The sequence below is a fragment of the Corythoichthys intestinalis genome, chromosome 2, assembly GCF_030265065.1.
Source record: "Corythoichthys intestinalis isolate RoL2023-P3 chromosome 2, ASM3026506v1, whole genome shotgun sequence".
In the NCBI taxonomy this organism is placed as follows: Eukaryota; Metazoa; Chordata; class Actinopteri; order Syngnathiformes; family Syngnathidae; genus Corythoichthys; species Corythoichthys intestinalis.
Genome location: NC_080396.1, coordinates 70,960,658 through 70,988,130, shown reverse-complemented (window position 1 = coordinate 70,988,130; position 27,473 = coordinate 70,960,658). Strand labels below are relative to the sequence as shown.

The 27,473-nt window shown below is 39.4% G+C and overlaps 2 protein-coding genes across 5 annotated transcripts in view; both read right to left on the bottom strand.

Moving 5' to 3' along the window:
- LOC130906865 (DNA (cytosine-5)-methyltransferase 3C-like) overlaps positions 1-14,211 on the bottom strand; it is a 61,281-nt gene extending 47,070 nt beyond the window's left edge. For 2 of the 3 annotated variants that reach the window (XM_057821539.1, XM_057821557.1), the window contains exons 1-8: positions 12,046-12,144; positions 9,958-10,104; positions 6,775-6,902; positions 6,551-6,696; positions 5,262-5,433; positions 5,131-5,189; positions 4,200-4,305; positions 3,096-3,158 (exon numbers count right to left, since the gene is read on the bottom strand). In XM_057821539.1, the coding sequence (XP_057677522.1) occupies positions 3,096-3,158; positions 4,200-4,305; positions 5,131-5,189; positions 5,262-5,433; positions 6,551-6,696; positions 6,775-6,902; positions 9,958-9,965 (682 nt within the window). In that variant the 5' untranslated portion in view covers positions 9,966-10,104; positions 12,046-12,144. Of the gene's footprint in view, positions 1-3,095; positions 3,159-4,199; positions 4,306-5,130; positions 5,190-5,261; positions 5,434-6,550; positions 6,697-6,774; positions 6,903-9,957; positions 10,105-12,045; positions 12,145-13,957 lie in introns of those variants that run through there. The other variant, XM_057821548.1, reaches the window with a different exon arrangement.
- A 398-nt stretch (positions 14,212-14,609) lies between these two features.
- On the bottom strand, positions 14,610-27,014 carry hsd17b10 (hydroxysteroid (17-beta) dehydrogenase 10). 2 transcript variants are annotated; one of them, XM_057856000.1, is made up of 7 exons: positions 26,866-27,014; positions 21,521-23,636; positions 19,404-19,568; positions 16,947-17,111; positions 16,743-16,871; positions 16,568-16,676; positions 14,612-15,057 (listed from the first exon to the last, which is right to left on the bottom strand). In XM_057856000.1, exons 2-7 carry the CDS (start codon positions 21,542-21,544, stop codon positions 14,867-14,869), a joined length of 783 nt encoding a protein of 260 aa, XP_057711983.1. In that variant the 5' UTR covers positions 21,545-23,636; positions 26,866-27,014; the 3' UTR covers positions 14,612-14,866. The 2 variants fall into 2 exon arrangements, with proteins under 2 accessions (XP_057711991.1, XP_057711983.1); XM_057856008.1 differs by lacking the exon at positions 21,521-23,636 and having other exon boundaries at positions 14,610-15,057; positions 26,866-26,982.
- Positions 27,015-27,473: the final 459 nt, after the last annotated feature.

Genomic DNA, 27,473 nt, shown 5'->3' with positions numbered 1-27,473 from the left:
TGAGTGAGTGCGGGGTAAAGAAAGTGTAAAATGTGAGTTTGACTCCTGTGCTAAATGAACGAAAGCCAAATCCCTCTATTAATTCCTGGGAATGCCTCAAGGGCAGTGACAGTGATAATTTCTTCTTCGTTTGGTTACGTTTGTCGTCTTTTACCACAATACCGGTTGTTGGTTTAGGCACATTACCTCCACCGCCACCTACAGTGCTGGCCAAAAGTATTGGCACCCCTGCAATTCTGTCAGATAATGCTCAATTTCTCAAAGAAAATTATTGCTATTACAAATGCTTTTGGCTCCAATTCGATTATAAAACGATTACTGATGCACCCCCCCATCCTTTTTTTTTTTTTTTTTTTTAAATAAAATTAGTTAGTTCCAAAATTGTTCAAAAATCCTCTCAGACTACACCAAACTACTCTTTCAGTATCAAGTTAGCATATAACAATAAACAAATATACAAAAATAACAGTAAATAAAATACTCCAGTCCCCATTCTGTATCAGCAGCTTTAAACTACATTCAATTAATTTAATGTTGTGAATCAACTGTTACAGTTGTTAAAATTGCTCCCATTATTCCATAATTTCCCTTCTGTCTACTTTTGTCAAAGTTTTAAAACTATTTCATCATTTAAACATAGACTCAAGACAAGATTCTGCCAATTTAGGAGTATTTTAGATAAAAAGTTAATTAGGTACGCTACAACAGAGCCTTCTAGAGAAGTCACTGCTTTAATACTGCTTTAAGATGGTGGCTGTTTACTAACGCCGGAAAGTGTGATTTCGCATCTCGGTTCAATAATATTTGTTCTAACACCGCCATCGTCTGTCATTTTGCATCTAGTTCTACATATATATGATATCTATTGTAGCTTTATGTTTGTAGCAACTAGCAACTGGGTGTTGTTTGTAGCGGCTGTCGGCCGCAGTCAGGTATGATTGTTTTTTTTTATCTAGCGGCATGAGTTGAACATGATATTTACTCTCGGTCCGTTCCTCATTGCGTCCCAAAGACAGCGCTGACTGTGTTTTACCTGGTATAATTCAATAATCGGAATTTGGATGTTTGTGAATCGATCTCGAATCTTCCACGGCCGAATCGTGAATAATCTAAGAATCGGAAATTTCGCACGCCTCTAGTAGTAATATCTTCATTTATTTTTCTGGCAATGAAAAAACACAAAAGAGAATGGAAAAAATTTAAATCATTTTACACTAAACTCCCAAAATGGGCCTGACAAAAAGTTTTGGCACCCTTTGAAAAATCACGTGATGCTTCTAAAATTTATGTAATTAACAGCATCTGTTACTTTCCTCTGGCACATAACAGGTGGTGGCAATAATTAAATCACACTTGCAGTTAGCTTAAAATGGATTAAAGTTGACTCATCCTCTGTCCTGTGTCCTTGTGTGTACCACATTGAGCATGGAGAAAAGAAGACCAAAGAACTGTCTGAGGACTTGAGAAGCAAAATTGAGAGGAAGCATGGGCAATCTCAAGGCTACAAGTCCATCTCCAAAGACCTGAATGTTCCTGTGTCTCGATGAGATTTCAACAAAAGATTGTGCGAATGGTGGATAAAGAATGTCATTTAACATCCAAACAAGTTCAAGCTGTCCTGCAGTCCGAGGGTACAACACTGTCAACCCGTACTATCCATCGGATTCTGAATGAAAAGGGCCTCAATGGTAGGATACCCAGGAAGACCCCACTTCTGACCCAGAGACATACAAAAGTCAGGCTGGAATTTGCAAAAACTTACCTGAGAAAGCCAAAAACGTTTTGGAAGAATGTTCTCTAGTCAGATGAGACAAAAGTAGAGCTTTTTGGGAAAAGAATGAGACCTTCAAAGAAAAGAACACGGTCCCCACAGTCAAATATGGCGGAGGTTCCCTGATTTTTGGGGTTGCTTTGCTTCCTCTGGCACTGGACTGCTTGATCGTGTGCATGGCATTATGAAGTCTAAAGACTACCAACAAATTTTGCAGCATAATGTAGGGCCCAGTGTGAGAAAGCTGTGTCTCCCTCAGAGGTCATGAGTCTTTCAGCTGGACAATGACTGGAAACACACTTCAAAAAGCACTAGAAAATGGTTTGAGAGAAAGCACTGGAGAATTCTAACGTGGCCAGCATTGAGTCCAGACCTGAATCCCATAGAACACCTGTGGAGAGATCTGAAAATGGTACCCTTCAAATCTCAAACACCTGGAGCAGTTGGCCAAAGAAGAATGGTCTAAAATTCCAGCAGAGCATTGTAAGAAACTCAGTGATGGATACCGGAAGCTATTGTTCACAGTTATTTTGTCTAAAGGTTGTGCTACCAAGTATTAGGCTGAGGGTGCCAATACTTTTGTCCGGTCCATTTTTGGAGTTTTGCGTAAAATGATTATGATTGATTTTTTTTCCCATTCTCTTTTGTGTTTTTTCATTGCAAGCAAAATAAATGAAGATATTACTACCAAATAATTTGTGCAATCATTTTCTGGGAGAAATTGAGCATTATCCGACACAGAATTGCAGGGGTGCCAATACTTTTGGCCAGCACTGTATAGCGGAAGAGGACTAACTCCGACATGGATTTTTTTTTTTTTATAAACTCAGGCGTATTCGCCCTCTGACTGCGTGTACCGAACACCATGATGCCACACCAGCACCATTGTTGTTTTGGTTAAACACAGTGAAAACTGAAGTCGCCAGCAGAAAGCAAAGCGTAAGTACTTTGGAAACTTGTCTATATATATATATTTTTTTTTAATTTCAAGGGCTAACAACGATTGCCTGCGTTGCGTTCTCAATGACTGGCTCCTCCGCCCCATTTATTTAAGCTTTGTTATTTAATCAAAATGACGAATGACACTTGAGGAGAAATGAGGCACGTAGAAGTTATACATCATACATTTTAAGACCCACGTATGAAAATTCAATACTTTTGAAGGTAATATTTCCCCAATTCATAAATTCAATGCTTTTAAGACTTTTTAAGACCCCGCAGGAACTCTGATAAAGCATTGACTTTTGTTGGCCACACAAAATGATACTGCGGGCCGGATCTGGCCCTCAAACACCCCAGCTCTAGCCTACTTGCTAAATCTTACCTTTTAATTTGGTCAGGACTACGTGGCACGGCTTTAAACACTGCATGCGAAGCTCATTCACAGCTAGGAAACGTGGACAAAATGGACATGATGATTTGCAATTTCTCCAATGATAACACGTTTAATGAGGATCCAGGCCAAAGGGGAAAAAAATAGGCTACGAGATGAAAGTCGTCGTATTGGTATGAGAAAAAAGTTGTAGCACCGGTTCGAGAAAAAAACGTCTTAATATTAGGAGAGTAAAGTTGTGATATTAGTACAAGAAAAATGTAATATTTCGAAGATTAAAATCGTAGTACTATTAAGAGACAAAAAGTAAAATTACAAGATTAACGTTGTAATATTAGATGACGTAATATGAATGGATGCAGTACGGCTAATGTAGCTAAATTAGCCGCTACGTACTTCACGTAGCACTTCGCTGCTTCTGTTAAAATAAAAAATATTGTGAGCAACTTGTATTTTAGAATCGGTTTTACAATTAAGGAAATCCTAAATCTTTTGGCACATGAAATGATCGTCAATATGAGGATTTATACTTTGTAGCCCAGCTAGGGTAAAATAATTTACGGATAGTACGCAGCAGCAAATTCTGCTAAATTAGCCGCACTGCATCCATAATTAATTTTCTCGTACGAATACGACTTTAATCGGGCAAAATTACAAAATATGACTATTCTTCTAATATGAAAGTTTTTTTTTCTTCATACTAATACAACAACTTTAATTTTGTGCTAATGCTACGACTATAATCTCATAATACTGACATCTGATAGTAATGCAACTTTATCATCATAATGCTACAACTTTAATCTTGTACTCATACTACGATTTTAATTTCGTAACACTACTTTAATCTCAATATTGTAATTTTAATCTTGTAATTTTACAACATGATTTTATTCTCATAATATTAAACAATTTTCTTGTGCTAATACAACGACTTTAAATTCATAGTCTTACGACTTCAATCTTGTAATATAACAATTTAAAACTCATAATATTAAGATTTCAATCTCGTAATTCTACAACGTATGACTTATTACGACGATTTTTTTCCTCTTGCTAATATGACGACTTTTATCTCATAGTTCTATTATTTACCTTGCGATGTTACTTTGTCATCGCCGCCCTCCGACATCCGCTCACTGTCACTCTCCATCAAACCATCGCTCCCATTTAGAGATTCTTCATCTGCCATTGTCGGAGCCTCAAAACAGGATATTAGGAAGAAATAAGCACTTTACATAAGCAGCACTTAACTCATTTAAATAGCGTACCGTACAAATGCAATTCTTAGACCTCAAGGCTGCCATCGTCACCATTGTAAACCAGAAAGGGGTTAACATAGAAGCGCGCTCGCATACAAACCATGCAAGTACTGCTTGTTTTCTGCCGGTTTCAAAAAAGAACATGCCGAGTAAACACTGCTGCTATGGACCTCGTACTAACGACTCTAGACATTACGACCGTCCACATATAAAGGATGTTTTCTTCATACGTTTCCCGATGCCAAAAACTTGTGCGGACGTCCAAAAGCCCATTTTAACCCTATATTGCCAAATGTATCACATTTGATACACCTAATATTTCATGATTTTGAGACTAATTCAGAATTTTGACATTTCTTTTTGGAAAAAAAAAAAAAAGATGGATGCAAGTCAACATATGCATCTGCAGGTTCCATGAGAAAAACAAACAGGATTTAGCAAGGGTTATAGATATCTATAATATACTTATTTTTCTAACATACGGATTTTTAAATAAATTAGTCATGTTTAGCTTGGTCTTTTTGTAGTAAGCCTGTTCATTCCTACAGGTAGGCTCTATATGTAACAGCTTTACCTTTTCTGTTGTAAAGAAACAACCTTAGTAAGGGTGAAGTGTATCGAAATTAATAGAATTAAGATTTCTTATTAATGAAAAAATTTAAAGTGTTGTCGTAGCTGGGATGGCTGGCATTGAATTAGTTTTCAATGCCAATGAAGTAATAAAAAAGCATCATTTTAGAGCCCCAAAAAAGTGTTGCTGCTACCTTGCCGTTGGCTTTCTTGTCTCTATGGCCTGCAGCGGAAGGGTCCACTTTACTGCCACCTAAAAGAAAATGCAATTGGGACTTAGAATACAAAATTCAGTCCGGTTTACTGGCACAGAGAAAGATCTTACTTTTTGGGGAGAGCTCAGGCGGCGGGTACGGACGGATGTCGCGTTGGTTCCGAGCTTTCACCGCGTCATAATCTTCATTAATCACATTGGCCGAGCAGAAGGTTTTGAACCAAAGCAGGAAATCGAAGTTGACTTGAAAATCGCCTTTTATCAGTTGTTCCAACTGAATGTTCTAAAGGAAAAGAAAGACAACAGGGTACGTCGGAACAGTGGTGTCAAACTGGCGCCCTTGAGGGCCAGATTCGCCCCCGCCCATCATTTTGCGTGCCCTGCCAAAGTCAATCAAGTGCGTCGACTTCATGTTTTACGCCAACATGAAATTTATTTTAAATTTCTATAGTCAAGAAATGTGACAATGTGAATACAGGTGGTCCCCGGGTTACGAACGAGTTCCGTTCCTACGCTGGCAGCGTAACCCAAATTTCTGCGTAAATCAGAATTAAGCCTTTAAAAATTCTAAATAACTACCCGAAAAGTATTGTATTTTGTTTAATTATGGAGGATACACTGCCCTCTGGTGGAAGAGTTGAGTCTGGCTGGACTGTCGTCTTGTATAACTCAGGAGTCGACTCAGACGTCTGACATGGATAAAGGATAGCTGCGCTCTGGTTTGGCCCACATAAGGCTGTAAGTTGTTTCAGCTAATATATGATTGTGTATGCATTTCTAATTAAGTTTAGAGCTACAGTTTGTGGAGTTACGCGTGAGCGATTTGCTTAAAGAATTGTGAATACGTTAGCATTCATAGCATTTAAGCTAGCTGACTTTTGTTAGGCAAATTAGGCTAATTTAATCTACTAAATTAACTTTTTGATCAGACTAGATGGACGTTTGAACACCAATTCATTGGCGTCATATAATAAATCACTCATTAATATGCAATAAATTGTTATTCTTAAATAAAACACAAACTATATTAAAAAATAACACAAAAAAAACCCCAAACACAATATGCATAACAAGTCATTTGAAAGCTAGCTAAGTGCAGAATATGAAATAGGTGAGAAACCCAATGCCATTTTTGTTCTCTGCCAATTAAGAGCCCATCAAAATTGTTGATTTGATACAAAGTGACTGTCATCTTATAGTGCAAAGTGCGCATGTTAGCAAATTTGATGCCGAAAGGTGAGAGGTTTTCATGCCTGATATACTTAATTTTCATTCTTATGTTTTACTTATTTACAGTTCTACAGTCTAACAAGCAGAAAAGGGGGGGAAATCCCAGTACACATTTTTTAAACATTTATGAATGACTTAAAGAGTGAAATATTGCTGCATTCCATAAGTACCTTGGTGATACGGTTCTTCGTGAAAGCCTGTTGGAGGAGACCAAAGTTATGCTTGCAGTCCTGCTCATCTCGCGCATCGAACTTGACCAGACTCATGTCTACGGATCCCGGCACGATGCAGTCCATCATTTGGCAGTGACACGCTCCTGGAAAAACAGCAAGGCCGCCGTGAAGGAAGGCAGTCCTGAGCTGACGTTTCCGTCTTGTTTGAAATGGCCATGTACCTGAGCTGATGTCCCGCATCGCTTGGAATTCCGTCTTGAGTAGACCGTTGAGCCAGGTCAGCGATTTGGACCAGTCAGTCTCAGGGGGGACCGAATCCGGTATCACCATCAACCTTTTGGAAATCTTACTGATCACAGAAAAGCAAAAAAACGGATATGACAAGTAGCCTTGAGCCGATACGGCGCTAAAATGACCTCATGGGTATCGGCGAGTTCTAAGAAATAAACAGGGGTGGGTTGGAACGAGGGGCAGGAACTTCTGGGTACCGATATGGCGATAGAACAATTATTGGGGTTGGGAAATCGTTTCATGGTATTCTACGATACTACTAAAAAACAGGAAAACAAGCTCTCGTCATTCTCTTGCTGTCAATTTCAATGAATTTATCATTAAAACACATCCGATGGCATCGAATGATTCGTTGCCATCCCTTTCACTTCAAAAGGATCTGACATCTATGGCTGTCAATGAGTTCACTTTTGGTTTTGGAGCATAATAGGTCTTTTCCTGTTGATTTTTACTCACTTACTGTTAATTTTGGTGCATTTACGAGTAGGGATGTGTGCAACTAGTCGTTTAACCGCCTTCTCATAATTAAACGTTTCGGATTTTACATTTTGATTAAATAAAGCATCATGCATCTTTCATTTTTCTTTCAGTTACATCAATAGAATTTTAATAAACTTGTCCTGAATGTTTGGGCTGAAATAGCTTCTAAATACACAAAACCTTTGCATTTTAAACTTTTTAGTTAATGTACCGTAATTTTTGGACTATAAGGCGCTACTTTTTTCCCCTCATTTTGAATGCTGCGGCTTATAGTCCAGTGCGATTTCTATGGGTTAATAGGTAACACTTCATTTGACAGTGGCGTCATAAGACTATTATAATTATTATACAATATGAATTATGCCACCAACTTCATTTATGTCCAGCTCGGATCTTTACATCCATTAAAAATTGGGATAATTTTCCAGATGACACAAAATGACATCTGTCATAAGCATTCATTAATACTCATGGCAGTGTCATGTCAAAATTATGATGGTCTTATGAAGGTGCTATGGCGCCACTGTCAAATAGAGTGTTACCAAATACCATACCTAGCAATTAATGAGACAACTGGAACAGTAACTGAAGAAATAATTAGCACAGAACATGAATTCTGATTATTTCCATCTGTAGCGCTTCAATGCATGTTAGGAGGCATACTGGACGACAACATTGTTGACAGAAGGCAGCAGCAGAGGCTGACTGTCTCCCCTAAGGGAGGAGTGATGGCCAAATGAAGCAATGATTCATGGCGGTTCATTTGATCTAATGACAGTCTTTTGATGCAGCTATCAAATATAGTGTTACCAGTTAATATCTTTTTGTGTAAATATCCCATAATGTCGTGAGGACAGCTGCGGCCTATAGTCCAGTGCGGCTTATCTATGAACAAATGCAATTTTCGTGTCAAATTTGGTGGGTGGTGCCTTATAGTCAGGTGCGCCTATAGTCAGAAAATTACGGTATGTATTGTATTTCGAGTTTTCTTGCTTACAGACTAGTCGACAATTCGCAAATAAAATCAAACTAGTCGGCTGTGAAATTAGTTGAAATTCCCATCCCTACTTACGAGGCAACTCCTGTTGATTCTGGGGCATTTAAGAGCAACTTCCTGTTGATTCTCGGTGTATTTAAAGGTCTGTCAAATTTGGGGCATTTACAAGACACTTCCTGTTGATTTTGGGGCATTCACGGGTCACTTCCTTCCAGTTCAGCTAGTGGTGGGAACTTCTGAGTACCTGACGATAGGGCTGAACGAAAAAACTGACATTGCTACTTTTTGGGGGTTAGCGATATACTGTATATTGCGACATTCCAACTAAAATAATTTTCACCAGATAATTTGGATACCTTGTTTTTGAAAAACTTTGGGTCATTATGACCACATGTATTCATTAGAGATGTCCTGATCACGTGATCGGACATCGGGCGAAAAGGATTGGGTTTGGAATTTAAAAAATATATATTTATGTTTTTCTGCTTCATGCTCGTACAGCCTCTCAAACTCCCTCCTGCTAAGCAGTGTGACCAAACTGTTTTTCTTGGTCACCAGTGCAGCGGGCGTTTGGTACTTAACACATTCACTCCCAGCCATTTTCACCGGAGCAAGGCCCTTTGCTCCCGGCCGCTTTATTGGATTTTGACTGATTTTGCAAGGCCCCCAGAAAATTCTGTTTTATTGCTATATAAACATGGAACCCACCAAAAGATAGACTCTCTTCTTTCAGCAGAAAAAGTTAGTTCATATCTTTTTCCATTCTTTAGAAATCAGCATTAGAAAATAGCTTAGTTTGATGCGATTTGCGATGTTCAGACGAAATGTTGTGCAGACCTACCTGACGATAGGATGCGATTTGTGTTGCAAGGCTCAAGATACCGATGATCTCACAATATGGCGATAGAATGATCGGGGTCAGGAAATCATTGTAAGATATTCTACAAACCAACTAAAAAACAGAAAAACAAGCACTTTTCATCCATCTGCTACGGTGTTGATTTTTGTTCACTTCCTGCAGATTTTGGTGCATTTCTGAGTTGCTTCTCGTTGATTTTGGGGTTTTTTCCTGTTCATTGATCACTTTCTGTTGATTTTGGGGAAATATTTGGTCACTTTCTGTTATTTTTGGGCAATTTTGTCACTTCCTATTCATTTCACATTCTCGGGTCACTTCCTGCTCAGTAACCCAATATCAACAGGAGGTCACCTGTAAATGCCCTAAAATGGACAAGAAATGACCTGTAAATGCCCACTAAAGACTGGCTGTGAATGCTCTGGTTTCAGTGCGCAAGGCGTCCATTCCGGTAAAATGAATTGAATGTCAAGCGCCGTCGATGGCAGCCAGTGAGCTAACGTAGACACTATTCTAATAGAAGATTTGTGTAGCAACGTGTTAGATCCATTTTATTTTATTTTTTTTAACAGTGACACCTTTATAAAATGATATACCGATTCTTGGCGGGAGCATATCGGTCACCGTGTGGGCTACAAAATATCGCAATATATGACCTTTTCTATATATCATCACACCCCAAAATCACAGTATTGTAATCAGTTTTGGAAGCACAAAAAAAAAAGGTATCGGTGCAACATTAATGACAACGCTGTCACTTGTGTACTCTTATGTACTTACCTCCTCATGGCTGCCCCAAGAAGCAAGTGTCGGCAAAGGGTTGGAATCCAAAATCTTCAGTCTGTCAGGCTGTTTGTCTGAAGATTGTTGGAGGCAGTCTTTCAGGTCCTCCGCGTGTTCGTTTTCAATTCAGGTGAGATGGCTAGACTGGATTGCAAAGTAAAAGACTGACTGTTGGCAAGAGATCATTACTGCGCAGTTTTATTTTCTGAAATTTCTGGGTGCATTCAATGACAGAACAAAGCTGTGTGGAAAAAATGCACGCCGAACAGAGAGCTCGATGTTGCTTATATACTGTACTTAAAAGGAGGTGTGTCTGTTTGGTGATTAATTGATCATGCAAAATAGGTCATGAGCCTTGCTGGTTGGCAGTTAAAAGTCCATGATTATTGTTGGCAGTTAAAGTCCGTGATTATCTGAGGCAAAACTAACTATCAGCAGTTTCAGTGAAAAACAACAGGTCATGCTTACAAGCATATCAGAAGATTGCATTAGGCGAGATGTATACTGACTTCAAGACCTAAACAATAAAGGCCCTTTTCATTCCCGCAGGTGGAAATCCATAATGAAAAACCATATCAAACATGAAGTGTAGGCAGTATTTCTATAGATGTTTTAAACAGAAAAACAGGCTGTTTTAATCCTTCTGCTGTGAATCGGAATGAGTTCATCACTAGTAGACGTCCAATCCATTTGATGTGAGAGAGTGGCATCCCTCCGACTTCAAACAGATTGGACGTCTATGGTGGTCAGTGGCAGCCAATGCCAGGCGATGAGTTCATTTGGGGGCATTTCACATCATTTCCTGTTGATTTTCGGTCACCCCCTTTTCCTTTTGGGGCATTTACAGGTCACTTCCTGTTGATTTTGGGTTACTGAAAAGTGACCCAAGAATGTCATTAAATGAGTAGGAAGTGCCCCAAAATCAACACCTGCGAGGGCCCTATCCAGCTAGCATTTGAGTGTTGCACATTATTAACGCTAAATAGTACATATTGTTCAAATTGTTGACTTTTTTAAGTTAAATTCAATTTAATCAATATTTTTGTTTGTTTCTCTATTCATAAAGCTCACCAGAAATTTGTTGGCTTAGAGGACATTTCATTTTGCCCTACTTTTGACAGTCACGCTTGTTTGCGGTTTCCTTGTAAGAAAACGTATTTTTGAGTAGTCTCGAAATAAATAATATATTTTTATTTATATTTTATTTATATTTTTTAAGCATCGAGTTAAACTGTATCGTGACAGTACAACAAAATGCTAAATTTATAAATTATAACTCAGGTGTAGGCTCACTATCTTATTCCCCTCACTATCCACTCGCTCTCGCTATATGATTGGCCGAAGAGTCGAAATGCTCTCCCGTGAAATGCCTGTTTAAAAATGTTCCCGTTGTTACTTCTTGCGTTCGCTTAAAAGTGCTAATTTAAAAAGGAACATCGATGGATGACACTACACACAGAGCGTATTATTAACAAATGCTAAAGTTGTATATTCATTCCGAGAATAAGGAACGTCACTGACAAGCGCAGGCCCCCGCGAGTGGATAGTGAGGGGAATAGGATAGTGCGCCTACACAGGCGCTATACCACATCCAACATGGCGGACGCGCCGACGCTTCTCAGTTGCGAGCCAAGCATGTCTCAAGTCTCGCGAGTTTTTCCGGGTTGTTGTTGCCGCGAATTTCACCCGCCATTCAAACGCAGAAGGAAACAAAAATAGAGTTATAACACAAATTGCGCCCAAGTTGAAAACCCCGAACGTGTTTTCTCCTTTCTCACTTCAAATCAAGTTATATGCAGCAAAACTAACCGGTGTTGACTGGTCCACAAATACATTTCCACATAACTACACCTAGCAAACACAACTAAATGGACTTTATTTTATTCAATTGTCGTGTAAGAGTAGGTTTCTCTCAATCTCAAGCTATCAAGTTAGCTTGCCGAAATGCAAACTCGGATTTTGTGTTTTCACGTGTGCCGGCCGGTCTTTGTCTAGGAGGACAAACAGTTCGCTTGAAATTGCACCAATGACGCAAAGTCGACATGAACGCCCGCATGCAGGAAGCTTTGCATTGGGAAAACCTACCGTTGCCTTGGTTTTCTCACGCTAAATATTGTCGGAACCGCCTCGGACCCACAAAACTCCGGCCGTGTGCGCTTTCGGTGGCGACCGCGGCGTGTGACGTCATCCCTTGGAAGAAGGTGTGGCCTACAGTATATGGGGGGCGGAGCTGCGAGCTAGCTGCCCACGTGGTTGAAAGTTGAAGCTAGCTTTCGACTAAAATGCCAAAATTTCCTGTCAATGCTGTCGAAATGAATCACAGAACTCAGTATGCTAAATATACGTATGAACTAAATTACGAATGCATTAGGAAAAAACATTCGCTCAAACAAAAACTAACCTTATGTTGTTCTTAACAGGGAGCAGCTGGATTCCGCCTTGTGAAATGAGGCAGACTGGAGGGCAGTGCATCCACCGAAATCAATACAACCATATGCAAACACTTTTAAAACAAACCATTGCAACACCACTTTAATTAAACGAATACTCGAAGCAGCAAAATTTTGAATCTTTTGTTTCCTAATCAAATACTTGAGTTAATCGATTAATCGTTGCAGCACTATCTTGTAGTGTTACAACGTATGACTTTTTTTCTCATACTAATACTATAATCTTGTACTAATATTACTTTGAAATATTACAATGTATATACAATGTATTTTTTCTCACACTAATACTTCATCCATGTAATATTATAACTATTTTCGTTATATTAAAACTTTTTCTCGTACTCATACGGTTTTAATCTTGTAACAAGACTTCAATCTCATACTATTGCAACTTTAATATTGTAATATTAATCTCATATTACAACGCACAACTTTCAAAATTAAACTTTTTCTCGTACTAATACTACAACTTTTATCTTGTATTAATATGACTTTAATCTTCTAATATTTAATCTCATAGTATTGCAATTTTAATATCGTAATATTAATCTTGTACTAATATTACGACTTCGATCTCGTAATACTACTTCAATTTCATAGTATTGCAATTTTGATATCTTAATATTAATCTCATATCACAAGGCACAACTTTCTCAGAATATTAAAAACTCGATCAGTATGACATGGCAAAATTATTCTATAATGGTCAAACTGTCTACTTCACCTTTACTGTTGCACTTCCCGAACAATATTTTATGCCACCGTAGTTAGTCCGGCTTTTGTCATTTCCCGCCCCGGCTTCGGAGAATGTAATCAAACCAAGAGGCGTGACAGCTAGCTGACATGCTAACCCGAACCAAGTGTAGTCTCAAAGTCTTATTTTCGTTTTTCGAAGCGAAAAATCACACAAAACTAGCCCGGATCATGTCACACTGCCGCGGGGTTGTCGATTGTCTTTGCCGATCGGCAATCCGCCCGGCAGCCAGCAAGTTAGAGCTTCTCGTTCCCCTGCAGTGGGCAGAGGGCTCGTTTGCAGGGAAGCAGCTGGACAATGACCACTGGACAAGCCGGCCGAGGCCAGAGGAGCGCGTAGCTGCCACACAAACACGAATATGGTGCAAAATAATGCTTTACAACACAGCGAAGACGTAAACAGTGAGAGAGTCATACGAGAGCGAGGTGGTTGTTGTGCAGCTAACATGGCAGGATGTGTCTTATGAGAACTTTTCTACATGTCTGTCCATGATCAAATGTAAGTAAATAGTCCTTTATTTAAAGTTTGTAGTGGTTACTTTGTAATCGCTGTATTCGCGGCCATTTTTTAACGCAAAGTTGCAATTTCTGATGGGGTTTAAAATTTGACAGAACACCGGGCACAAAAAGAGGGCAATAAGCAAGTATAGAGGTGGGGGTGCGACAAGCCACCGGCCGTCGGCCAAGTGGGATTCTCGGTGGACAATCACCCACAAAATGCAAGCCACCTCCATATTAAAACGTGTGCGATGATCCCGGTATTTGACATAATACAAAATACGATATTTACTCACTTCCTCGTACGTCCAATGGTCCCACAGTGGTAGGGCTTGTTTTGGCCAATATCCGCGGTCAATGGGAAACTTTTGAAACCCAAAAAGGCTCATACGCCTCTCCCTGGTGCAGCAATAATTTTCTGCAGCACATTTGACTGGCGGGGTGCGAAAAATAAAAGAATCGGCAAAATTAGCTGAATCCGCAATTCATCTGCATGCGATAAAGCAGGGGTGTCAAACCGGTCCTCAAACGGCCGCAGTGGGTGCTGGAAATTTATTCCAACCAATTGAGATGAATACCTTTTCATCAATCTGGTGTCTTACAAGTGTTATCAGTTAATTGCAGTCAGGTGCTGCATGTTTTAGCAGAAACCTCATTGGTTGAACTGTCTGTACTGGATCTGTTGCAACAAAGACCAGGACCCACTGCGGCTCTTTGTGGAATCGGTTTGACACCCCTGCTATAAAGCAATGCTATATTGTGAGATTCTGACCCGGGTGACGTCACCTTCGCATTCCTCCTCATAACAGGAATTTATTCATTTTCATGGCGTGGGATTCAAAAAATGGAAGAAATAAAACAATCACTTCCACACGTCCATTTCATTCAGTAGCATAAAATACCGTGTGAAATATGAAAAACATGCTTTTTGCTGTCATAGGCAGTTTAATCTTGTAAAATTATAACGTGACTTCATTCTCGTAATGTTAAAGCTTTTTTCTTGTACCAATACTACTGTAATCTTGTACTAATGTTACAAGTTTAATCTTGTAATATTACAATTTACAAAAAACGCAGTGTACTTCACTTCATAAAAACTCAGTCATTTTATTCAAAAACTGATCAATAACCTTTATTTTTACGAGCAAACGACGTGATGAGAAGAACGCGTGACTTTCCACAGTGCCGGCGGTGGAAAAGGCACATCAGGGCTGCATGCGAATGGCGCCGTCCAATCGGATCACCTCGCCGTTAATCATGGGGTTCTCGGCCAGCGCCGTCACCAAGTGGGCAAACTCGGCCGGGTCTCCGAGACGCGACGGGAAGGGCACTTGGCGAGCCAGGAAGGAGCGCACCTTTTCCGGCAGCCCAGCCAGGAGCGGCGTGGAAAACAGACCTGAGGGACAGTCACTGGTTAATACTGAGGGCCATAGACGTCCAATCCATCTGAAGTGGTAGGTTGTTCGCTGCTAGCCTCCCACTTCAAATGGATTGGACGTCTACTGGTGATAACCCAATTTCAGTTGACGGCAAAAGCATGAAAAAAAAACTTTCGTCGCCCCCATCAAATTGATCTCCTGGTAGCCATGTTGGTAGGGGCGACGTTCCTTCAAATTCAACGCATTCACATTAAAATAAAGTCAAAACGAGCTTATTTTTCCATTTTATCAACGTCACAGCATTCGCTATTTATTCATTGTCGGCCATTGACGGCGATAATGTCCAATCCATTTGAAGTCGGAGGGTTGACAGCAAATGAACAATTGTTAGTTCGCTGCCAGCCTTCCACTTCAAATGGACTTGACGTCTAATAGTAATAAATTAATTTCAATAGATTGAAAAAGCATGAAAAGACCTTTCGTTACCCCTACAAATATGGCCGCCGGGAGGCAATGTTCCCATCAAAGTCAATGCATTCACATAAAATGAAGTCAAAACTAGCTTAGTTGACCATTATATCAACGTAAAAGCATTCGCTATTTACTCATTGTCTGCCATTGATAGCGATAGTTGTCCAAATCCATTTCAAGTGAGAGGGATGGCAGCGAATGAAGAAACGTTAGTTTGCTGCCAGCCTTCCACTTCAAATGGACTGGGCGTCTAATGGTTACAAATTCATTTCAATTGATGGAAAAAGCATGCAAAGACCTCATTGCCCCTACCAATATGGCCGCCCTGAGGCGACGTTCCCATCAAAGTCAATGCATTCACATTAAAAATGAAGTCAAAACTAGCTTATTTTTCCATTTTATCAATGGATAAGCATTCGCTGTTACGGTATTCGGTGTCTGCCATTGACGGCGACAGATGTCCATTTCATTTAAAGAGGGAGCCTTGGCTGACCTTTCACGTCAAATGGACTGGACGTCTAATAGTGAACAACATATTTAAATTGATGCCAGAAGCATTGAAAGGCCTTTCATCGTCCCTACCAACATGGGCGCCATGAGGCAACGTTCCTATTAAAGTCAATGCATTCACATTAAAATGAAGTTATAACTCGCTTATTTCTCAATTATATCAATGTGAAAACATCTACTATTTAGTCATTGTCACACATTGATGGTGCTAGATGTCCAATTCATTTGAAGAGGGAGGTCTGGCAGCAAATTAACAAACATTAATTCGCTGCCACCATCCCACTTCAAATGCATTGGACATCTACTTTCAGTTCACGGCAAAAGCATGAATAGACCGTTCATTACCCCAACAACATGACCTCAGGGCGGCCATGTTGGTAGGGGCAACATTAAAAGTCAATGAATTGACATTTAAATCAAGTCATAACTAGCTTACTTCTCAACTGATTTTTATTGAGCTTCAAATGGATTGAACGTCCACTAATTTCAAGAATTCATATTTAGTTATTAGAGCCACATGATTGGACGTCTATCAAGGATACTCACCGGGCGCAATGGTGATGACCCTGATGCCCATGGGGGCCAGATCTCTAGCGATGGGAAGCGTCATACCAACGATGCCGCCTTTGGATGCAGAATACGCCGCTTGGCCGACCTGCATGCAAAGGACACGGCATTTACAGGCGGGAGACGTCCCGAAGCAAAACCATGCCCGGCCTACCTGTCCATCGAAAGCGGCCACGCTGGCCGTGTTGACGATGCATCCCCGGTGGCCGTCGGCGTCCGCCTCGTTCTTGGCCATGGCGCCAGCTGCCAGCCGGATCACGTTGAACGTTCCCGCGATGTTCACCTGCCAGCAGCGTAGGCATCGAAGTGATTTATTTATGTATTTTTGGGGGGGGTACAGCGCCTTTTTTGGTCTTACCTTGATAACGCGTTGGAAGTCTTCAAGGGTGTGTGGGACGTCCTTCTTGAAGTTGTACGTTTTGACAGCAACGGCGATGCCGGCGCAGTTGACCGCCAGGTCCAGTTTGCCAAACTTGTCACGCGCCAAGTTGACCGCTGACTGCACGTCCGCTTCGGACGTCACCTGAGAGGCAAATCACTGTCTTGGTTTTGTACACATTAACATTTATCGAGTCCGTATTTTTATGGTATTGTTCGGATTGTGAGCCGCTACTTTGAAACCTGCAGCTTGAGTAGCAATTTTTACAGATTTACTTAAAAACTTGGGGATACTTGCTCTTCTGTTCCCTAAACTCCAGTGGGTCACTTCCTGTTGATTTTGGGTCATGTCATCTTAATTTTGGGGTGTTTACAGGTCACTTTGTGTTGATTTTGGGTCACTTACCATTGTATTATGAGAATTTCTGGGTCACTTCATTTACATTTCTGGGAATTCCCAGGTCACTTTTCATCGATTTTGGGGCATTCCCATGTCACTTTCTTTTGATTTTAGAGAATTTCTGGGTAAATTCTTATACATTTTGGGGCATTCTCGAATCACTTCCTGTTGATTTTGAGCCATCACCGGGTCACCTCCTGTTGATTTTGGTTCACTTCCGATTGATTTTACGGAATTTCTGGGTTAATTCCTGTACAATTTGGGGCATTCCCGGATCACTTCCTTTCCATTTTGGTGCATTCCCGGATCACTTCCTTGCCATTTTGGGGCATTCCCAGGTAAACTACCTGTTGATTTTGGGTCACTTCCTGATGATTTTGGGGCATTCAGCTGGTCACTTCCTTGTTGATTTTGGGTGACTACTGAATTTTGGTGAATTTCTGGGTCACTTGCTGTACATTATGGGGCATTTCTGGATCACTTCTTTTACATTTTGGAGCATTTCCAAGTTACTTCCTGATTATTTTGGGGCATTCCCGGGTCACTTCCTGTACATTTTGAGGCATTCCCAGATCAATCCCTTTACATTTTGGAGCATCCTCAAGTCACTTCCTGTTGATTATGGGGATTTCCTGGGTCACTTCCTATACATTTTGAGGGATTCCCGGGCCACTTCCTATACATTTTGGGGTATTCCCGGGTCACTTCCTGTACATTTTGGTGCATTCCCGGGTCACTTCCTGCGTGTTTTGGGGCATTCCCGGGTCACTTCCTGCACATTTTGGGGCATTTCCGGGTCACTTCCTGCACCTGCACATTCTGGGGCATCGCTTACCCGGGTCACCTCCTGCACATTCTCGGGCATAGCATACCCGGGTCACTTCTTGCTTGCACAATTTGGGCATTTGTGGGTCACTTCCTGCCCATTTAGGGACATTTCGGGTCACTTTGTGCACATTTTGGGGCATTCCAGGGTCACTTTGTGCACATTTTGGGGCATACCCCGGTCACTTCCTGCACATTTTGGGGAATTCCCAGGTCACTTCTTTCACATTTTTGGGCATACCCGGGTCACTTCCTGCCCATTTTGGGGCATACCCGGGTCACTGCCTGCATATTTGAAGCATTCCCGAGTCACTTCCTTCACATTTGGGGCATTCCCCGGTATCTGGCTACACATTTTGGGCCATTCCCTGCTCACTTCCTGTTGATTTTGGTATTTCCAGGTCACTTCCTATAAATTTTGGGGCATTTATACATTACTACTATTGATTTTGGGTCCCTTTCTTATGATTTGTGGGTATTTCTGGCTTATTTCCTGTTAATTTTATGGCATTTATGCATCACTTCCTGATGGTTTTGGTCCACTTCCTGTGGATTTGGGTGCATTCACGGGTGGCTTCAGATCATCTTGGCCGAATTACTATTAATGTGTGTCTCTTTGGGGCATTTGTGTGCGAGTGTTGATTTTGGGGCTTTCACTGGCCATTTTCTGTTGATTTTAGGTCACTTCGTGTTCATTTACAGGCACTGGAGGTTAATTTTTGTTGCTGATTTGGGGGTAATCTCCTGTTGATTTTTGGTCGTTTCCCATAGGTTTTTGTTAATTTCCAGGTCACTTCCAGTTAGTTTCAGGTCATTTCCTGTTGATGTTGTGGAAATTCCAGAAGTCTTTTCAGCACGCAGCACAGACGGCACATTTCAACCGATTCACGCGTTCCAACAGGAATGGACCTAGAAATGCCCCAAAATAAGGATTTGACCCAAAATCAACAGCAAGTGACCCCTGATTCCCCTATAACTAACAAGAAAGTGACCTAAAATTAACTCACTGCCTGCCATTGACCACAATAGCCGTCCAATTCTTTTAAACCAGCAAGACTGACTGTGAATGCCTATCTTTAATCTCATTGATGGCACTAGACGTCCAATCCATTTGGACTGGGAGGAGTGAATGAACGTGAACTGACTGAAAATCTACAGGAAGTGAGCCAGCAAAGCATTCCAAAATTGTCCGGTTTTGGAGTTGGTACTTGCATCTGCCGCCGCAAAGGCACATCTGTCGCCCAGACTGGTCGCCAGCGCTTGTCCCTCGGAGGAGGGAAGGTCGAGGATGACGGCGGCCGCCCCACTCCGCACCAGACGTTCCACGGTGGCCCGGCCCAGTCCCGACGCCCCACCTGTCACCAGGCCCACCATTCCCTAGGGGGAAGATTACGTGACATTGGAAACCATTATTTTGAAAATTGACTGATTATTATTCAGATGAATCAACAAATTACCTTAGAGGTAAATCACATGTAATTTATTGTGTTGTTTAAAATTACAAGATTTTTTTGCAAACCTCTCGTTTGGATTAATTAAAAAGATAATACAGTGATAAAACTGTAATCCCTTGTTAGTTCACGCCCTCAGTCTATCGTGGATTTTTTTCCATTAAAAGACAAAAAAAAAATACAGCTGTCCCGAGCTGATCGCGTAGTCTCACTCTCCCTCCCTCTCCCTGCTCTTTGTTGGTCAGGAGTTGCCTATTAAAGCTAACGATGATTGACAGACGTTTAATGTTAATCTTGTCAGACAAGCAAACTTCACAGCGCCGCATGCGTCAATCATCATTTAACTTGTTAAACAGTTGCTGTGACAACTCAATGTGTGTAAGTGAGCAGTTTGAGCGGATTTGAGTGGACTCAGTCAATGAAGCATTTAATAAAGCCAAGCATTTTTCTACTACTTTATTCTTGCTTAAAAACAATTTGGTGGGACAGAAAGATGTTTAAAACTCATCATAAATTTTACATTTGAAGTGCTTAAAAAACATAAAATACATATATATACACAATACACATTAAAGTTTTTTTTGTTATACTTTGGGAAAAAAGTGAAAAAACATGTCTTCTATGTATCTCTTTCCAACGGTGAATCTGAATAAATACATTGAACACACACAGGAAAATAAATAAAATTTGGGGGCGTGGGGGCGCTACTTCGCAGTTTTCCACTTATCACTGCGAGGTCTGGTCCCCATTGACCACGAAAAACAAGGGATCTCTGCATTTTTTTTTATTTAAAAAGAATGAATAAATTTAAATAAATAAGGAGAAAAAATGTACTTTAAAAAAATCCTTTTGTGGTTTGAAATATTTTCTGAAATATATTTATTGATCTTTTTTTTTATTTAAAACATAGAAAATCAATATTACAAAATAACTTATTGATAATTCATGAATGTTTGTTAATTTGCAGCCAATCCTCCCACTTCAAATGGATTGGACACTCATTCCAGTCAATGGCAGCCAATGACTTCATTCTTTCTAAATGATATTATTCTACCTTACTATAAATGGGTAATTGCAGTTCCATTTGTTAACGTCGCCAGATTTTATTGCAGGTTTGAGAAGAATGCTAGTTCAGATATGTTGTATGTCATGTGCGTATGCCACATCTGGCAATAAAGTGACTTTGTGGTGACCCTTTACACTATATATTTCACCCACGGAACTTGTGTGTATAGTTGGCCGAGCGCGTTACCGGCTAGGTCACAGTCACGTGACACTTAACAACCGTGCGCGTTCCGGCTGAGTTCAGAGTTCACAGAGAGTCCCAAGCAGCCGGACACAGCAACTAGTGCTCAACGGGCCAACAAGACTCCACGCATTGCATCCGCCACATTGAATTGAAAATTAATAAACGGAAGTCTCAAATATCAAAAGTATTAATAGACAATAAGATATCTTTACATTTCAGCAAAACTATGTATGCCACTATGCTGCTTGTTTGCAGTGGATAGTTTTAGCTTGCAGCACTACTTGAGGCATTTAACATTTGTGGCAAGTTGAAAAAGTGAGTTGAGGGGCGGGGAATGTCCTAATTCTTGTCCCATTTGTCAGCATATACTTCAAAATTGATCATATCGTACTACAAATTGGCCAATATTGATTCCTATATGGCACAGCACTACCTTAAGGAGTTTGGGTTGAACGGAGAGAGCTTGTGACAACATTCAGCCTAGCTGAAGGTTGACATGCTGTAGCGGCAAAACTTTCAAAAAAGACAGCACTAAGACATTCCGCATGCGACGTCACTCGCGTACATGAATGTGACAACAACAGACACGACGAAGCACAATGAAAGCTTCTTTCATTCTCTTTCCTCACCTTGACACACCGAATGTTCGCCATGTTGGATTGGAGGCAGCTATGACGTCACAGCTAGCCAAAGATCCCGTAAATGAGAGACTCATCACTATGCGTCAAATCTGACGACTCCTCCAACCAGAACAACAAGACATTTCCAGGTAGCACGAGTCACGACCGCTCAGATAATTTCCAAATGTAAAGTGTTTACTTGGATAAAACTGGAGCTTTTTAGCGATAGAAATAGTTTTCAGTGATTGTAGTTCGTGAGGCATACGAGACATGCGCTTTTTTTGAGCGAAGCTAATTGAACCGCAGACAACTCTCAACTTTTTCCTGTCAGTCGCGCTTGTTTACGTCATCAATCTGAGACACTCGGATTTACATGTTAACACTAGTTAACAAAAGTGTATCCCGAATGTTTATACGTAAAAATGTCCTATCACGAGTTTAGTCTAATTTTGCAGAAGCGTAATAAAAAATTACATTACCTTCTTGTAACATGAAGTCATTCATTTCAAAACATGAGCTATCACAGTTCAACATGTTAAATTTGACTGTCGGCTACATGAAGCTGAGAAAGCCGTTATCTACCGCCGTTAATGGCAGCCAATGACTTGATTGTAAATATTCAAAAATTTCCCCACTTTTTTGAAATTAAAAAAAATAGCAATTTAAAAAAAATTAAATTGGATATAGTTAGGACTTTAAAAAGTATTATCTTTACCTCTTCAGACTTCTTTTTATATTGTCACTCACTTAAAAGGCCCGGAGTCATTTTATTTTTACTTTTTTTTTTTTTTTTAATTGTTCTTAAATATAAAACAGTAAAGTGCGTATTTTTTTGGTCACCTGGAAAATCTGAATTTTTTAAGGTGTCAATTTGCATTTACTTCAATTTTTAAGAAAAAGTGTTCATTTTTTATTAAACTGGTTTTTTGAACAGACAATCCAGTTTTTCTCTTCATAGTCTTTATTTCAGATAACGAAAATGTTTAGTCAATTCTCCATTTCATCAATTCATTCGTTTTAGTGAACAACAACAAAATAGCCTTTATCATTGTAACATTAGGATAAAAGATTGTGCTGCTCTACTGTGCCAAATTATAATCATGATCATATTCTAATAAAAAAAATATATAAAAAAATAGTATACAGATTTAAGTTATTGAAAGGTAGATAAAATGTTTTGCCTATCCTGATAAGACAACAAAAACGAGTCATTGAAATAATCAGAATGCTCGTTATCGATCACCATTAAAGTAATGACTCATTGGCAATAAAGGCACGTACAGGCAATTGCACTCTTATACTAGAAATTAGGGGTGCACGATATCCATTTTTTGAAACCGATATCGATAACTTCCTGCTCCTCAAGGCCGATACCAATACGATGACCAATTATATATAATTTTTCTATGTATATTCACCTTAGTTTTTGAACACCTGTAGGTAAAAAATACTAGTGGTTGATTTAGCATAGATTTGCCTTTGACCGAACCGGAATTTTCATGATGACATGAACATTATTATAATGAACAAAACAAAGACAGTAACAAAACTTTGCATACTGGAAAATCAGAAGTGGAAACAAACACACACATCACAATCTGACACCGTGCCAAAAATATTATTAATAGGGCCGATAATATATAATGTTATCGGATTTATTGGGATGACGTCATGAATCCTATTATCGGACCGATAATTATCGGACCGATAATTATCGTGCACCTCTACTAGAAATCATCGGATAAAGACAATCGGACTGTCCTTCATTTTATGTGAATACCAGGTGTTGCCTTCACGGGCAGTCTAAAATCATCATTTCACTCGTACGTAATAAAGAGTCCAAATCAGACATTTTCAAACATGGGATTTTATTCTGGAGAGCAAGTTGAGTGTCGAGTTTTTTCAATTAAATGGAATGAAAGTTGTATTCCCAAAATGGCTGTCACGCGAGCGGGATGCTTTGGTTGCCGTGAGAAAGACAGTAGGATGTATAGTTATCTCCCAGATCTGGTGTGATCCTAAAACTATACAAACTACTACCTCATCCCACAGCACCACTGCCGTCGTCACGGAAACCTTCAGCCGACCGTTTTAGGATCTTCGCTCTCTGGAGAAAAACAGCAATCTAGTTGCGAACACACACAAAAAGACAATTCGTAAGATTCATGTTGAAAAAATAACCTATGAAAAACAATGAAAAATCTTTTCTTTTTTTAATTAAAAATATTTACAACAAACAGTTACGCAACGATTAATCGAGTGACTCGAGTAATTCGATTAGAAAAAAGGTATTTTGCTGCTTCGAGGATTCGTTTAATTAAAGTGGCGTTGTCATAGTTTGTTTTGAAAGTGTTTGCATTTAGTTTTATTGATTTGGGGTGATACACTGCCCTCTAGTTCCAACAGTGAATATGACATAACTCATTTCACATGGCTGAATCCAGCTCCTCCCTGTTCAGACCAACATTAGGTAAGTATTTGTTTGAACTGATGCTTTTTTAATGCATTCATAATGTAGTTTATAGGTACTGGTTTCCCCTTTTCTGTAAATAATATAAAAACAAAAGAATAATTTACCATCAAATTTGATAATTTTTTTTTTTTATTAATCAATGAATCATGGTAATCCTACTCAATACTTAAAACAAAAAATAAAGCCTGTGTAAACAAAAAAAAAAAATTTGTTTTTTTATAAATGCGTAATGCAAAAAATTTTAAATCCACAAACCTAAAGATTTAAAGAGAAATGTATAATTTTATAAATATAATAGAGAATATGGCTGCAGCTATCGATTGTTTTAGTAGTCGATAAATTGATGAACTAGTTAGTTCAAATAATCAAGTAATCTAATTAGGAACATAAAAAAATTAAATATCTGAGCCACAAACAGTATTAAAAAAAAAGATGAATGAGCAGCTAAGCACAGCAAAAGAACAACTGGTTAACTTACATAGTAAACTCCACCATCTTAAATGCTATAAACTGCTGAAGGTGTTTTTTTACAGTGCTCTTAACAAATGCTTAACACATATCCCCCTCCCCATAAAAAAAAAAAAAAAAAAAAAAAAAAGCTAAATATACCTATAAATTACAAATGCATTAAAAAACCATTAAACAAAAACTAAAGTTGGTCTTAACAGGGAGCAGCTGGATTCAGCTATGTGAAATGACTTATGTCATATTCACTGTTGGCACTAGAGGGCAGTTTATCCACCCAAATCAATAAAACGAAATGCAAACACTTTCGAAACAAACTATTATGATGCCACTTTAAGCGAATAATCGAAGCAGCAAAATTTGAATATTTTTTCTAATCGAATTACTCGAGTTAATCAAATAATCGTTGCAGCACTAATAGGGAATAATTAATCAACCATCAAATTAATTTCATAATCATTTGTTGATTAGTCAATGAATCATGGCAATCGTACTCGATACTCAAAAAGTAAACAAAAAAAATGTGTAGACAAAAAATAAATTTATAAATGAAAAATGGTCAATGAAACGTTAATTTTTTTTAATCCACAAATCTGATTATCTAAAACAGACATGTATAATCTTATAAATATAGGAATAATTGATCAAACCTCAAATTAATTTGATAATCATTTGTTGATTAGTAAATTATCACAGCAATCCTTTTTTTTTCTCAGCTTGTGTAAACTTTTTTAAAATAAAAAAACCTAAAATAATAAAGATTTTTTTATATAGATATGAAAATTGAAATTAATAATGTAGTGTTATTAATCAAGTATGTAAAAAATTTTCTCAGTCCAAATGAATTGGACGTCTGTCGCCGCCGTCTATGGCAGCCAATGAGTTAAAACAGTGGTCTCCAAACTATTCCACATAGGGCCGTAGAGGGTGCAGGACTTCACTCCAACAAAACAAGACCACACCTTTTCACCAATCTGGTGTTTCATAAGTGTAATCAGTTGATTGCAGTTAGGTGCTGCTTGTTTTAGTAGAAACCACATTGGTTAAAAGGCCTGTGCTTTATCGGTATGAACAAAAAACAGGACCCACAGCGGCCCTCGAGGGTTTGGAGTAGTGCTGCAACGATTAATCGATTACCTCAAGTATTCGATTAGAAAAAAATAGTCGAATTAAATTTTATTGCTTCAAGTAGTCGTTTAATTAAAGTAGTGTTGTAATGGTTTATTTTGAAAGTGTTTCCTTTTAGTTGTATTGATTAGGGTGGATACACTGCCCTGAGGCAGACCAGATTCAGATCTGAATCTGGTCTGCCTCATTTCACATGGCTGAATCCAACTGCTCCCTGTTAAGACCAACGTCAGCTTTGTTTTTGTTTGAGCTAATGTTTTTTATGCATTCATAATTTAGTTTATAGGCATATTTAGTCGTTTTTTGTGGGGATATGTGTCTGAATCATTAATTAAGAGCATTGTTAAAAAAAAAAAAAAAAGTTGGCGTTTTGTAGCATTTAAGCTAGCGGACTTTTGCTATGTAAGTTAGCCAATTGTTCTTTTGTTATACATAGATCTTTTTTTTTTTAATACCGTTTGAGGCTCAGCTCAGGTATTTCAATTTTTCATGTTCCTTATCCAATTACTCGATCATTCGAACTAACTAGCTCATCGATTAATCGACTACTAAAATAATCGATAGCTGCAGCCCTAGTTTGAAGACCCCTGAGTTAGAAGTACACCTGCGAGAAAGCTTGATCACACTCCATTGATAATAAATCCATTTGAGCTTTGAAACTACTACGTGCCAGTCCAAACGGAGTGGACGTCTATCACTGTCAAAAGCGGCTAGTGAGTCAATTTGTAAAAATGTTAAAGCCGATTTGACAGTAGTAAGGTTGTAAATGCATTTCCTTAGTTTGAGCGTTGTAATTAGTAATTTGACAAAGTTATTGTGGTGAATGTAAAAACAGCTAATTTTTCAAGCAACTGTGGTTCTCACCGTCAATGAGTTAGCCAATGAGGTCATTTTCCACATAATACGATGGACATTGATTTTCCCTCATTATCAAATTCCAAACGGGAATGCCTTTGTCATTTTTTGGAACTTGTCAAAGTCATTTTGGAGTCGTTGTAAAGTTTATTTTGTGTTTTCTTTCGGTCAGGTTAAAACGATATGCCCTCAGGGCTGAATGGCTAAAGGCTAAGAATTTATCTCGCCTCGCGAGCTCAACAAAACGAGTTCGAAATGAGCGCAGGGTTGGAGTGGCAAAACGAACCAGTTTGCTTTTATTTTAGACTAAAAGCCGCATTCGTGGCCGCACAAGGGAATCGAGTTTGCCGAGTGGCACGCTAGCTAGCATGAAGCTAACACGAAGCAGCCTTGTGGCGCTCTCGCGTTCTAACCGAACCGCTGGGGTCTCTACCTGCAAAGCCACGGCTTGCTTCGTGGACAGACAAAACAAAACGGGAGGTGGAAAAAGAAGGGACGTCTTCAGGTCATTTTCGCCATTTTCCTAGCGGAACGATTAGTTTTGCCGATCAAATCTCGCGAGATGCCAAGCGCGACACAATCACAACCAAGACTTCTTCGTTGTATTTCCGGCAGACTCTACGCCAGTGCGACGTATCGCTGCCCTTCCCTGGCCACGTCCGATTTTTCATTTTTTTATTTTTGGACTACATAATTCCAGACACTGATATATTTTAACTTCTTCATGCACGAAATGATTTTACAAAATTCATTGGCTGTCCTTATCTGCGCAAGACGTCCAATCCAGAGCGAATTGTGACACACAATGATCCCGCCGCGTGTGGTCACGTGGTTCACGGAGACCTGAATAGTTCCAAAAACAAGCAGTGCTGTAATAGTTTTCGATGGAACTGACAGCGGTAGTTGTGACATTTATGGTAAAAATAGAAAGCATCACGTATGTAAGTACTTGTTTGATTATCTCATTAGAGTCCTCCCTCGTCGAAGCTATTCGAAGTTCCATTAGTAAAGTAAAATCATGTAATGGCTCCCTACGGTAAT

Excerpts from the sequence above, each read along its gene's own strand:
- hsd17b10 (XM_057856000.1), bottom strand. The coding sequence starts at position 21,544 with ATGGCGAACATTCGGTGTGTCAAG. Across the intron at positions 16,872-16,946 it reads ACTTCCAACGCGTTATCAAG|GTGAACATCGCGGGAACGTT; the intron begins GTAAGACCAAAA and ends CGCTGCTGGCAG. Across the intron at positions 16,677-16,742 it reads TGGCCGCTTTCGATGGACAG|GTCGGCCAAGCGGCGTATTC; the intron begins GTAGGCCGGGCA and ends CTTTGCATGCAG.